General features: G+C 28.2%; 1 protein-coding gene across 1 annotated transcript in view; it reads right to left on the bottom strand.

Annotated features, from left to right (window-relative positions):
- Nucleotides 1-387: 387 nt before the first annotated feature.
- The window catches only part of LOC118193404 (USP6 N-terminal-like protein), a 148,195-nt gene continuing 133,460 nt past the window's right edge, over nt 388-15,122 (bottom strand). Inside the window, exon 14 of the mRNA XM_035364485.2 lies at nt 388-14,559. Within this exon, the coding sequence (XP_035220376.1) occupies nt 13,930-14,559 (630 nt within the window). The 3' untranslated portion in view covers nt 388-13,929. The remainder of the gene's footprint in view (nt 14,560-15,122) is intronic.

Here is a 15,122-nt window from a genome sequence, read left to right as displayed (position 1 = left end):
AAAACTTGCTTGTCTAAAGTTTGAGATAGTATATACAACATTTAATGAGAATTAAATGAGATACTTTATCAGATGGAAGAGCATACTATAAATGTAAAAATAAAAGTACCCCACATCTTTCATAGTTTATAACAATAACAATTTTACCAACTAAAAAACATGGAACTATTTTGATTTAAGTAGATTGCATAACGCCTTTACTACATAGATTTGACACAAAGTTCCCAATATATTGCACACATTTAAGAATGCAATAAGTTGAATTAATTAAAGTTCATATACATTAATACATGTGTTGCAGGTTAATTACTTTATTAGCAAAGTAGATTTGTGTGAGTGATATTCTTTCCATAGCTTCTGGATTAAAATAAAGAAACATAACACATATTAGACAATTAATAATAATTTAATACATGAATTTCTGATATTTTACTATATTAAAAAATGCACTGGATATGGTGCTGCAAGTAAATATTAAAAAGAATCCAGACTGCCAGTTGCAGGATGATAGTAAACAAGCAAATCAACAATGTGTGTATTAAAGGAAAGTTTTTGATTAAATAAGAAGTGGTCAGCAGCTCCAGTAGTATGATAAAAGAATTTTTTATGCTCTATAAAATTCATATGTATACAATATCCATACACTTTCTCTTCACTCATACATAATTCAAAATACATGTATGCTAAACCACATTAATAAACCTTATATATATATATATATATAAATCTGTATGTGTGGGTGGATATCACACACACACACATACAGATACAGATACACAGGGGGGGAACAGCGTGATCCTAAATTCAAATAAAATACAAACACATTCTGAAATATATGCTTCACACATTAGGAAAACAAAACACCCTACACTTTATGCTTAAATGCTTGCTTTGCAATATGAACATTTTGAAAATCCCATCTATTTTTACATACTTTTTATCTCCATATAAAATTTAACATGCTATATTAAAATTAACATGCCCTTACTTCATTACTAGATGGAAAATGCCCCCGTTTAAATCAGTATTAACATCAATGTTTTGAAAAAAAGAAGCACATACTTAAGATCTCAATTACATTTCAACATACTAACAACAACTGATCCATAAATTTAAAATTTAAGCTGTGAACAAAGAACAGACATTAATTTCTAAACTTGAAAGCTAATATATGAAATATAACTTCAAACTAAACCTGCTCATAAAATGTAAAACGCTACAAATAAAATAGTATAAAAATGGAATTCAGAAAATTGCAATAAATTATAAGAAACTGATTATACAAAATTGTTCAAAAGTAAACACTGCTTACTTAAAAATATAAAACTGTATAAAAAATATAAAAATCAATAAAAGTAAAAAATATTCTTATAAATATTGATTCAATTTATTGTACTGGTAAAAAAAATTAAATTAACAGTGAAGAATTTAATATTCTTTTTAGATAAAATATACAGAAATAAACTGATGTATAATAAAAATATGATTAAAAAATAAAAAGTAGCTTTTATGGATGTAATATACAAAGTCTGTTGCACTACAACTATACAGCTACTTAGGAAAATTAAGAAACTTGAACAAAATCATAAAACACAGTGAGATCATGAATTCAGTTTTAACATTAATTTCCAACACAATGTTACCTAGTAATAAAATACATAGAACTGCTTTCAATGAAACATAGACTCTTAAATCTGTCAAAATGATGTAAATGCATATTATTCAATTAATCACAAGTCAGATCTGCAGTCAATTATTCTGTCCATGGAAACTACACATTTATAATACAAACAAACTTCTAATTTGATTCAAATTGGCTTTTATCATTTAGAAAACATTTTACGAATTTTAAAGAGAAAATGATTACCATCCATTTCTCATGCGCTCTTAAAAATTAAGATATAAAAGTATGATTATATTCATTAGCTCTTTTAATAGATAAGTAAAAAACATTTAAAAAAATTAGATATTATTTTATGTCATTCTCCACTAACACTCTTAAGTATCACTATGAGTACAAAATAAGTGTCAAAAACTGCATCATTTTGAATGCAGATTTACATTTTCAAATCTCATATCTGTATTTTGCAAAGATTTTATTTTAATTTTGTGATTTATTTTTGAAAAATATCAATAATCTGTAAGTGCTAAGAGATAAAAATGACTGCTGTTCGTTTTTCTATTTTTTGTCAATCGAATCAAACTTCCCAATTTCTGTGTTTTTGAAGTTAAGCATCCCATTTTACTTACATTGTTAGTTTTATGATATCTACCATTAGAAATTACATATATATGTAAAATTTATATACATATGTAATGATATTTTTAAATCAATTGATTAAATTAAATTCTAATCATATTGCTTAATAATGTGTTGGCTATTTAAATTTCATCAGGTTGTCGAACAGCAACTCGGCACTTGGTATAGAACGATGGAAGCGCAACATTATGTCATCGACACATTCACTGCAAACAAAGTTTGCAGCATCGAGTGCTCTTGGGTCATAATCAGTAGAACGGAAGTCCAAGGGATAAGCTTCCACATCGGCGAGAGCAAACTTCTTCGCAAAAATTTGGGCGCATCTGCGACAACACACTTTGGAGAAAATATGAAGGGAAAATATGATGAATATGATATTCTTAATGCAACTTTTTTAAAAAGCATTTCATGAACAAATTTAGTACTACATTTAAAAAGAGATAAATCCTATTCTTAACATTCTGGGTAAGTCTCATTTTACAATAGCATTTATTACATTATACCTTGCTTAACTATTTATTTTTAAATCTACAGCTTATGAAAAAGATTCTTAAGCTTTTAAACAATGTTTGTTATTTTATGGAATAAAATACCAAATTTGCAAACATGTAATAAGTTACGGAAGAGACTTCCTCATTTCACTCCAAGTCCAAACATACAATTCAATTTTTTTTTATATAAATTACCATTAAAATACTAAAATGAAACTCTTACGAAAACTACACAGCAAAATTTAGCATGTTTCGCAGGAATATTTCCAAGGCATAAACTCATAACAAATAATTCTAAATTTCTGAAGAAAATTTCTTTAAGTAACATGACAGATATCAGCAATTAATAATAAAATATATAAGAAACATGATTATAATTAATACTAAATATAAAATGCACATAATACATGAAATTCATTAATATAAACAAACCTATTTAGAATTAAATTTTAAAGAAAAACTAGAGTTTGGAAATAAACTATAAATCAATAATACAGTCAACAATAATAACGAAGACTGCTTTAAAATACAATAATAAAAAATAAGTGTTTAAAACAGTTGCTTAATTATGTGATATTAATTATTCAGCTATCTGAACTGTTTAGTTATGTGTTATTTTTACTTTCATAAAATTCAAAGGAATACCAACAACATGATGTTATAATAAATGACAATATTTTCTTCTTTAACATGAAAAAATATATAAAATTTTAACGTATTATTAAAAATATTAAAATATCCTTAAGGTAGGGCACTAGTATTTCTTATATGAAATTCTGGAATATGTATGAAGAAAGAATTAATGAACATATAAAAACATTCTCTAAACATGTAAGGGTTTATCATAATGAACACAAATTTGAATATGAGATGTAACCATGGTCAGAAATGATTAGTGCTGTCAAATAAAAATCAATTCATATACCCATAAGTCTCATTCAAATTTAAAACAATGAAGAGTAAAATATACCCATTTAAGTATACCAGACACACAGATCCATATCAACCTGATTCTACAAAAAAAGTTAGTTCCCCCCTCCCCAAGAACTTGTTTCGTATCATAACTTTATGGAATACCTTATGATACGAGACTATTTTTGACTAATCACTATTTTTTAATCTCTTTAAATCTGTAATAAATATAAGTAAAATTTAAATTCTCAACTCCTATCACGTACTTTGAAATAATAAAATATTTTAACATTATAAACTGCTATTTTTACATGAAAGTACAGCAAATTAACAATTCTTATATGAAATACTACCTAAACTTCTCTTGCTCCAAATAACGCTACAAGGAAGACAGAATCCTTGGAAACACACAAAGTATTAGCATTAAAATGTCTATACAGTTTACAAGTTTATATAGCATTTATATAAAAGTAAACATAAAATGTAAAAATTTAGGCAGCCCCAACTCACCAACAAGATGCATAATCCTTTAAAGAAATTAATTTTTTACAAATACAAATGGCTGTCAACACACTGTATCAACATTTTGTTATATGTGCTTAAAATACACCTGTATTCGTCATAGATTAAGATGCATACTATAGTTGAATTGATTTTGCAATTCTCTATGAAGGGCAGCAGAAAAGCACTTTGAAGATGAAAACAGTCAAATTATGTTTAAATATTAATACACCAAACATATATTTAGAAGTATACTTTTATGAATTTAACATCATCAAAATGAACTTTTGTTGAAGAAATTCATTTAGTATTACTCTGAAAATTAAATCAACGGAATCAACGTTATCAACTCTGAAAAGACGTTCACACTGAGACGTATCAGAGCTAAGGGACACATCTGACGCAACCGACACAGCCGATGAGCTAGAAAAAAAAAAAAGTTTTTTGTCACAACAGACTCAATTGAAACACCTGAATTTAATGCAAAACGGAGCAAGTCGGCACATGGAACCGACCAAACACGAAAGAGAATATTTGAAATCAGCAGCAGTAGCATGCTGCTTCCCATGGTGAAACATCATCAGCTACTAAATGTAAATAAATGAAAGCGCATGTGCTTTCCTGCTCGCTTATTGGCTGTTGCTAGCAGACGTTTCCAGTAAGTGTGAATGACCAAGGTTAGATAGATCCATGTTCCATGCACTGGTTAGCTCTGCTAGAATCATTGAGTATCAAGTGTGAATGCTGTTTAAAGTTCTAAAGTCCTTAAAATTTTTGGAGTGAAAATAACATGCACCAGAGAAGCAAAATGAAAAATACAGCACTTCAAAGTATCCAAAATGCAAGTTACAGTTCACATTTTATGTGAAAGCTCCAAAGAAGAATACCACTCCCTCTGATACCCTTACATTGTAAAAGAAAAAACTGGTGCAAATCATATAAGTTTAACAACTAGTAATTTGAATGGCATCATTTTGGTCCCCCCCCCAAAAAAAAATTATTTCCAGAAAAGGACACAACTATTGCATTTTCAGTAATACAGGTGATAATGAAAGAAATAAATTCAAATCACAGTTAGAGGGAAGAGAAAGGAATAGCATTTTGCTGGTGTAATGATAGTCTATAATATGGTTCATGATTAACTTTGTTTTTAACACAGAAATAATTATTCTAGGAACTAGTTTTTATGATGAACCATTCAACTGAAAGTAATAAAAATCTTCAAAAATACAATCATGTAACCACACATTATATATATATATACACACACATTTATCATTAATAAGAGTTGAATGCCATCATGTTTCTTGACTATTGCTATAATTGGAAGATACAATTTCTGGAAAAGTATGAAATTCGAGGTTTTATTCTACCTCCTCCTCACAATTTGCAAATTTTCACTTTTAGTTTTTCTACTATGATTTCCAGAGATTCCTTTTTGTGATAGAATTCCCTGATTAGTCTTCTTAAAAATTGCAGCATTTCGTAAGCTCCCTAAACACAGAAATATTTAAAAAAAGATATTCAGAGTTATAAAAAATAGTAATTTTCTAGAATTGGAAGCAGTTTTCTGATATTAAAACTGTTTTGGAATTTTATTTGAAAATATACATTACTGTCATTTTATCTAAAGATTGTCTATTTTACACATTATTTAAAGACTTAAAAATGACAGAAATTCCATATTTTGTGAAGTTAAACAACACAGTTTTGACCAAGGATCAAACTAAGAATTCTTATCCTTCTTAACTTTTCAACCCTTCATTAGAGCATAATTACATAGTTTAGAATCCAACAAGGATTCTTTTAAACTTAGAACTCATTACTTACTAATTTTTTTAATAAGCTTAACAATAAATTGATCACATTTCCTTTTAATTTTATTATATTAAACACTTGAGGCATTTTTTTATGAGCGAAAGCCATTAAATAAGTCGCAAACTGCCATGATACATTTGAAAATAGCAATGAGTGCTTTATATGTATGTTAGTGTATACATGTATGGCAGAACTAGCTTGGTTCATAATATTCATTTCATTAACAACTAGGTACCAGATACACATACATAGTTCAGATTGAAAATACCAATAGAACTCAATAATTGTAAAACACAGGAACAGTATGATGTTATCCTTTTTGGGGGCAGAGGCAAGGACTTCATATAAATGCCCTTCATATAAATGACATTGTTTCCTGTTGCTGGCAAGAAATGTATGTTGCATAAAACCATGCACAAGTAAGCTGAGAAATTTTCTCAATGCTGATCTAAAGTTTGCAATGAAAAACAGAGTAAGCATCCTGTTTACATTGAGACAGAGGCAACAGTGCAGAAGGTGGAGAAACTCATTCGGGAAATGTATTATATACACTATAACAATAACAGTAGTAGTACCTGTTTCGTGCACTAGAAAACATCTTGAAGGCAAATGCTTTTTAGATTATAACAATGTTCAAGATGTAACTGACATAGCAATCCAAAGAAATTTATACACCTGGATATTGGAGCACTGACAATATGATGGAACATGTGCATAGATAATTATAAATATTATGTTGAGAACTAAAAATACATTTTCACATGTGGAAAATGGAAATAATTGCCTTAGTGAATAAAACCCTTATTGATCTTTTAATACTATATTTTAATTACATTCACAGAAATACTAGTCACTTTAATGAGCAAGCTTTTTTAAAAGGTAGTCACAGTGTCATGAGACATTTTACTGTGTCTCTTGAACCACTGGATGGAAACCCTTGGTCCCATTTTAACAAATGAATCAAGTAAGGCAGACTTTTACACTGATGATTTTGATCAAGACACCTTTTAGTAGAAACACTTGAAAATGGCATTTCTTATACAGGCCTATTACACAATACACATACACAAAAAGAAAAGGTCAGTGAAAAAGGGTGTTTCCCATTACAAGATTAGTCAAAAAAATCAAAATTACCCATATTTCATTAAACAAAACCTTGGGAAGCAAAAAAAAAATTTTTTTTAATAACAGATATTTATACATGCTAAAGTTATATGATGCAGATTTTTAAAAGTTCTTTTACATTAAAAAAATTTTAAAGTACTGGCTTCAGTACTTTAAAATTTTTTTATTAATTAAATTGATAAGTACTGGCTTCAGTACTTTAAAGTATCCCATTTGTAGATATACTCTCAAAATTTTTTAACTATTGAAATTAAAATTTTTATACAACTTCTATAAACTGATGTTTTATTTTGGGAGTTTTTCTTTAAACCATATAATTGTTTAATTATTTTCCCAAAGCCAATTTTAAATATTACATCTAAATGTTTTCTTAAAGACTTATTTTACATATTTTTGCTAAAATGTGTCCCACAACCAAATTTGTCATAGTTTTAACATAGATTATTTGGATCAATTTTTTAGACAAATCATGGGCCTTAATATGACTGTTAATATAACTATGAAATTTTTCAAACACCCTGTGAATGTTTGTGTGCACATGCATACACATGCACATATGTAAACACATATATAATCTACATTTATTAATGTAATAATTTGGATGTGGCCTGGAGGACAGACTTATTTCATAAGACATGTACGGTCACGGAATTCTAGTCACACAATAAATGCCATAAAATGCCTTAAAAATCAATTCTCAAAATTGTGGGTCAGGAGACAATTTTTGGTGGATTGCAAACATTTTGCTCATTCGATAATTATTTCCACAAATTTAATTGTAATTAGGAACATCCATAAGTACCAATTAAGTATTAATAATTATATGTTTATTCATTATTACTTCACTGTTATTTTTTTTTCCCCCTCCAAGGAATCTTCTTTCTCAGGGCAACTTTATGTTAGGAATCCCAATAAATCACAACTATATGCATGTGGGTCACAATAAATTACAATTTTATGCATGTGGATTATAAGATTAAAAAGTTTGAGAAACAAAGTGCTGGATAATTAGATCTGTGAATTATAATAGAGAGGGTGGGAAGAATTCTCAGTTGCCCTAACATAGCATGAAAATTACAAAACAATCATAATTTTTATTTGATCATGAAAAAGTTTTGTATGTTAAAGAAAAATATGCACTGCATAAAAAGCAGAACATCAAGATAAAGTGTTGCATATTAACACTGGAAAAATTGTCTTCATGGCTATTAAGTTCAATAACTCATTTTCAAATTTGCCAAATTTGATAGCCCATTTTCAATACTGGTTTGGATTAAAAAAACGGTCTAGTTGAAATATAAATTAATGCCCTCCCCCCTCAAAAAATGTGCCCTAACCTCTGGCTAATCAAACTTCACAAGAAGCTAAATTTTTGAAGCATTCCTCACACATATAATAAATATTACATAAATAACTTTTGAAAAAAAATTAATGAAATTTAGCATTTTGGCTAGCAGTACCTAAGCTCTTTGCTTAAAAAAATTACAATGATCAGCATAGTCATAAATCATATATATCATTATAATAAACCCACTTTATTATAATAAATCCACCCAATCATTATAATAAATGCATAACATGGCTGAAATTATCACTGAAACATAAAGCAAGATTTCTTAAGTTACACTATTGAGTTATTTATGTCTATAATTATGAATTAAACATGGCATTCAAAATAAATTTTACAAGTAAAGGTGACATTTCTCCCATTTTGTCTACTTTTCTTTGCTGCATAAAAGGAAGCATTGCAGCAAAGTCTTAAGTTATAACATCATTGTCAAAATACTGATTAATATTTGAAGAAACTGTTTTACAACAGAAGACAGAAACTAGATCATAAAATGAAATTGAAAATGTTTCCAATCTACTTTGATTTATAATACAAACTGTAAGCATCACATAAAAGGCAGAGCTGATTCATGTGTCTAACTACAATTGGTCAAAAAATGTATGCACTCCTTAACATACTTTTACATTAAATAACATAAAGAATGGAACATTAGTAATATTAAATAACACAAAATTTACATCATATACATCATATACTTAAATTTATGGAGAATTAGTTTATAAAAATAATAGCACACTCACACATATAGGTATGTACATACACACACTCACAATTGCACATACAGATATATGTAAGATTTTTCGGCTTGTTCCACAGGGCTGATCAAAATCATACATGAACTATCAATACAGAATGCAAATTGCTAATATGAATTATTATCATAATAATTTTAGATGCTTTAATGTGGTCCTTGAATTGCAAATTTAGTGTGCACCAGACTAACAAAAACATAGGATTCTTTAATACTCTTTAACCCCTTGACATACAATGACATTCGGGAGATGTCATTGATTTCATGTGCCACAGTAGACTTGAGGTCTAGACATCAAGAACTGTCTTTGGTGAATGCCACACAGTATATTATTATTGTTATATAGCAACGTAAATTTGAAAATAAAACTTTCTGATTCTAAGTTTGCACGTGAGTGTCCAAATTAACTGGTATTCTTTGGATACATATTTTATTTGTATATCAAGGGGTTAAGCACAGAACTCTACAGACTATGCATTTTGTCATAATACATTGCAAACACATGAAGTTTTATTTAGACTGTAACTACATGGAAATTAAGTTAGACATCAATTTATATAGTATAACATAAAAGAGTAATACAATTTAAATAAAAATATACAATAATATAGAAAAATTAATTTGAAAATAGCCTAGGTTTCAGTAAATTTCACACATAGGAAGTTAAGAGTCTAAGCCAGATGCAGAAAATTAAAAATATTAAAATGCATACAAATTTATTCAGCTTTATGGAAAGGATTTTATTCATAGCCACAAGCCCATAATGATCTGTTAAATATCAGTTTCTGCAATATGTGCAGTAATCAAATGTAAGCCTGACAGCCCTAAACCATTACACATACTCATCCTATTTAAAAGGTTATCCTTCGCAGATTTATATTTCTTACATCTGTTAGCCTCACATGTTAGCTATGCAGAAATCATGCATTTGTATTCCATTATAATAACTAATAAATACACAAGTTAATCTTACACGACCAATAACAAAGGTTAGGATATTTTCATTCATAACTTGTATAACAAGAACATGCAACTATATATCTATCTTCTTTTATTTCAAAAATTACACTTTATCTAAATATCACAGACTGAACAAACTTGTTTCTTAACTACAATTTTCCATCAAATTTAGTATTAACTTCTATGGATTTATATTCATATAATTAATTATACAAGCTCAGTTTAATGAACTATCAGTGACATTAGTAACTGAGATTTCTTTAAAACTTTTCTAAATTTATTACAGGAGGCAGATGTGTGTAAGTTATTTATTTGAATACAATAATTAATCTAACAGTTACTGAATAAATTTTAGGCTTACACATTATTTAAGTTCCTGTGGCAGTTTGGATTATTAGTAAACAGTACTACTACTTTTCTTCTTTGTTTTAAAAAGAGAGAGAGAAGGGGGGGGGAAGAAAAATAAATTAATATCATTTTCGGGGTTATTAGCAAATAAAAACAATTTAAAACCCTATATTATATTAACGCCACCAAATTCAATATTTTTAACTTTAAAAACCTTTCAAAATAATCAATATATTGATTCACTAAACATCACTTCATAAAGATTACTTTATATACTTAAGAAAAACTATTTTACAAGGATAACTAAAGGTATCTTACCGTTATTGTAATGGTTCCATAAATACCACCATACAAGTTGGAAATATAGTTTTCAGTTTTATGTTAATAAATAACACACTACAATAAATTTATTGCTTTAATACATCCAATTTTTCTACTAAATTCTTTTTCACACCTCTTAGCATGACAAATAGGAAAACAAACATAAAATTTTGAGAAATGTTAGTCTCTAACAATTAATTCTTCTCAAAAGTAACTGAATGCCTATCAATGACCCATGCAGCAAGACATCTGTAATTTAAAATATGATTAAAATACATGTTATTATTGGAAAAGACGAACAAGAATCAGCATGGTATTTGTAAATTTTGCATAACTAGTTTTGATGGTTTAACTACAAAACAATCGAAGCAAAATTTAGAAATATAACGTGTTGTTTGAATTCTCCAATAATTATAATTTGACATGTTATTTTAACGTAAATACATCTGGTTTACAGAAAATGACATTTCATCTTTTCTGCTCAAATTTAGATTTGTTACATTGTACAATTTTATTACAGAACTTAAAACTAACATTTTGAGTTAATCTATTTATGGCACGGAATAATTTAGTTCTATGAGAAAAAACAAAAGTTTTGCAAAGGCTTCTTAAAAATTTGAACAACAAACAGATAAATTTCCAGAAGTATGTTTTTAACAATGAAGGGGAAAAAAAAATTACTCTCATATATTGGAAGTATGGATGAAACTCAAGCAATGTTTGATATGACAGGAAATAAAGCAATGGATGAGGAAGCAAGAAAAATCTCACCTTATCATAGGTGCTTTCCTGCTTAGCCAGGTGGAACAAAATTAAACCTTATGGTTATTTTTAAAAATTATTATTTTTATCATTATTATTTTTAATTTTTATTATTTTTAAAGATGATGCTGAAATGTAATTTTCTAAACTGAGTTTTCAATCATGTTTATGGAAAAGGAGGGGTGAATGAAAATGGCATGAAATTAAAGATACGGAATGTTTCGCTGAAACGTCCTGTTGCTTTAAAGAACTCGGAAAATCTTTTAGTTTGAGACATGTTCAGATCCCATCTATGAATCATATGAGGAAATTGCTGAACGAATGTAGTACAGACATGGCAGTTATTCCAGGGCAATTAATATCATTGGTCTTGCCTTTAGATGCATGTATCAGTAAACCATTCAAAGAAAATTTAAAATAATAGTGAATTGTTAGAAGGTGAAAAAAGAAACACTAATAAAAAAAGGCCAAATGTGTCATGCCAGTCTAGAAATAGTGTGCGAGTGAATAAAAAAAGCTTGGAATGAAATCAAACCTGGCATAATTCAAAAGACAAAAAATGTGTATCTAACAAGCGAGATGGAATGGAAGGTGGATCAGAGTAGCAGCAATGATGAAGATGAAACAGAATTCAACAATGCGCCTGAGGATTTAGCAGAAAACTAATATGACAAGCATTACCTGATAATGAAAATTTTAAAATTTATATGGTATGTCATTTTTTTTTTACATGAAGAGAATTTGCGTTAATGCAGAAATCTAACTTTTGAGCACTCATCTTTTCCTTTTTTTTATATCTATCACTTTTAAATCCAGTATATAATGTGCACCTGGAAACTTCGATCTTTTTTTTTTTAAATTAAAAGTGTGTGTAATACGGTACGGTATGTACGAGGAACATACAGTAATTTTAAAATAATAAATACTGATTCTTTTTAATTGACAAGTGATACATATAAAGCAGATAAATGTTGCTTAAAATTCAAAAATACCAAGATTAGGGATTATTTAAAAAATCTGAAGTACCATGATTAATAATTCTTGTATTTTCATAATTTTTTCATTGGTAATTTAAATTAAACTTGTTTGCATCTCTTCACATAAATTTCATGTTTATTGTTTAAATTTTTACTCTTCATTCAAATTCATTCTTAACATTTTAAAGAAGAGAGAGCCAGAGATAAGTATTACATTTTCTTTAAAACATGTAACAAAATTTAATAGATATTAATAGATATTAAGTTGGCTAATTTTTTGGACCAATTTGTAAGAAATACATTTTTTACTTTAAATTACTTTAAAATACAATCGAGATTGATTTTATTCAGCAATAATAAAAATTTCAGTCCTTAACACAATGCATATTCAAAGCCATGTCAATATTAAAAATCAAGAAAACATTATCTGTTATGCTGAGCTGATGATTCATAACGATCATATTGCAAAATGCATTAAGTAATAATATACACTTATAAAATAATTATATAATTAATTACAACACATTTTTATACAAAACACCAAGAGTATTTACATATTAAATACTAAAATAATACAAGTTACAGGTTGAATAAATTTGATTTCTTGAGCCAAAATGACAATTCATCATTTTTCCTTTCCTACTGTAAAAAAAATGCCTAAACAGAACTATAAACTATAACAATCTCATCTGTTATTTAATAATTCTATATTTAAGCATTCTAACATTTAGACATTTTAAGTACCCATATATTGCCTTGTGTATCAGCAGGCAGCCCAAAAGTTTTTATAAAAAACTTTCAGCACACACATAATCAATAATCATATCAGTAAGTAAATGGATTGGTAAATGTGGCAGTGTACTGAATTAAAAAATATTAATAAAAATTTATGTAATGAAATTACATGGAATGAAATGATTTTTCTCATATAAATAACAGAGTAAATATGATAAAATATAAATTATTACAGAAAAGAAATGCCAACAAATTAAAATATGTATAAATAAACCAAGAACATTATCTTGTGCGACAAGTATTTTATCATCGCTTAATATACATATTTATACATATGCTCTTATTTTTATCAAATGGCATCTCTCAGTATTAAACAAGAAACTACACGGTCTTAAAATTGTTAAGGCGACCTCAGGTTTGAGTCCATGAAAATGTTTCTACAAATTTTATTTCTGATTTTAAAAATTTGATATTTTGGGCTGCAAGTTCCCATTAAGAGCAGGTACTAAAGCACACAATTTTCCTATAAGCGATTATCATGTGTGTTGGAAGGTATTTATTATATAAACTCTTTTGGACAGTAAAAAAACTAGTTCTCGCACTTACTATACAAAATTTTAATATTCAACACTTCCATTTGGCATTCCCTTTGAATTATAATCTAAGTTTACTTGAATAGTAATTTTATTAGGATCCTGATTAGTAGGAGTAATGTCATCATTTGGTGGAGTTATAGAGGGGCAGTGAGTGGGTGAGCGATCTTGTAACAATGTAGATGATGAAGGGGCTTTTGAAGTAGGTGAATATTCATATGGCACAAAAACTCTAACAGCATCAGGTGAATGTGTTCTTGAGGCAGGTGGCGATTGTCTAGTGACAACATTTGTTGAAATCTTTGAATCAACATTATCATACATGGACAGAGTGCGTCTCAGTTCAGCTGGGCGAGCTGCTGGGCTTTGAGGAGAGATACTATCATCATGGCATTCTTTGTGCCTAGTTAATGTTGTACTCGGGCTTGAAAATCCAGAAAGTGCAGATAAATCTGCAACAGAAGTTTGAGATGTCTCAGCTAAAGAATTTCTAGAACTAAGTGGATCAACAATTGAGCTCTCATTGTCATTTTCAGTATTATCTGAACCCTTTCCAAAACGTAAATTATTTATATTTTCTGTCTGATCAAAACCATCTGACTCAACTTCCTCTCTTCTCTTCCAAACTGGTGAATGTGCCCCATTGGTCATCTCCTATGAGAAATAAAAATATTATTAATAAATGCTGAAAAATTTACATTTGTAGCATTATACAATTTTATTACATAACTTAAAACTAACACGTATACAAAAATACATAATTTAAAAATTCTAAAAAAATTAAATGCAAACTTACTGGAGGAAAATAAGACTATTACATATAATTTAATTATTGCAAAGTACACTTGGCTATTTGCCTAAGAAGCAGGTGCCTTTATAAAAAACATTTTCAGTGAAATTGGCTCAGTTTCATGTTAATCATGGGAAATTAACAAATACCCCATACAGTCAGTCAATTCACCATGATTTGAACCCAGCCGAAATTACTAGTATTCAGCAACCTTACCTGCTTGACCACTAATAGGTTAATACTTCATACAAAAATTTTAAAAATGAAAGCCATATTTTAAATTAAACATTTTCATAAATTAATTACAAGGTGGTTAAAAATTTCTTATTTCATTAGCATCAAACATTATCACCTCATTAATCAGTTAATTTTAATGAATTTTTTATGTTAATTCTGACAAATAATTTTTTGCACATTTCATTTAACC

This window comes from Stegodyphus dumicola, chromosome X2 (assembly GCF_044657685.1).
Source record: "Stegodyphus dumicola isolate Sdum_Otavi_A_Nest chromosome X2, ASM4465768v1".
Taxonomy (NCBI): domain Eukaryota; kingdom Metazoa; phylum Arthropoda; class Arachnida; order Araneae; family Eresidae; genus Stegodyphus; species Stegodyphus dumicola.
The sequence above is the reverse complement of the archived record's forward strand: the minus strand, read 5'-3'. Positions and strand labels throughout refer to the sequence as shown.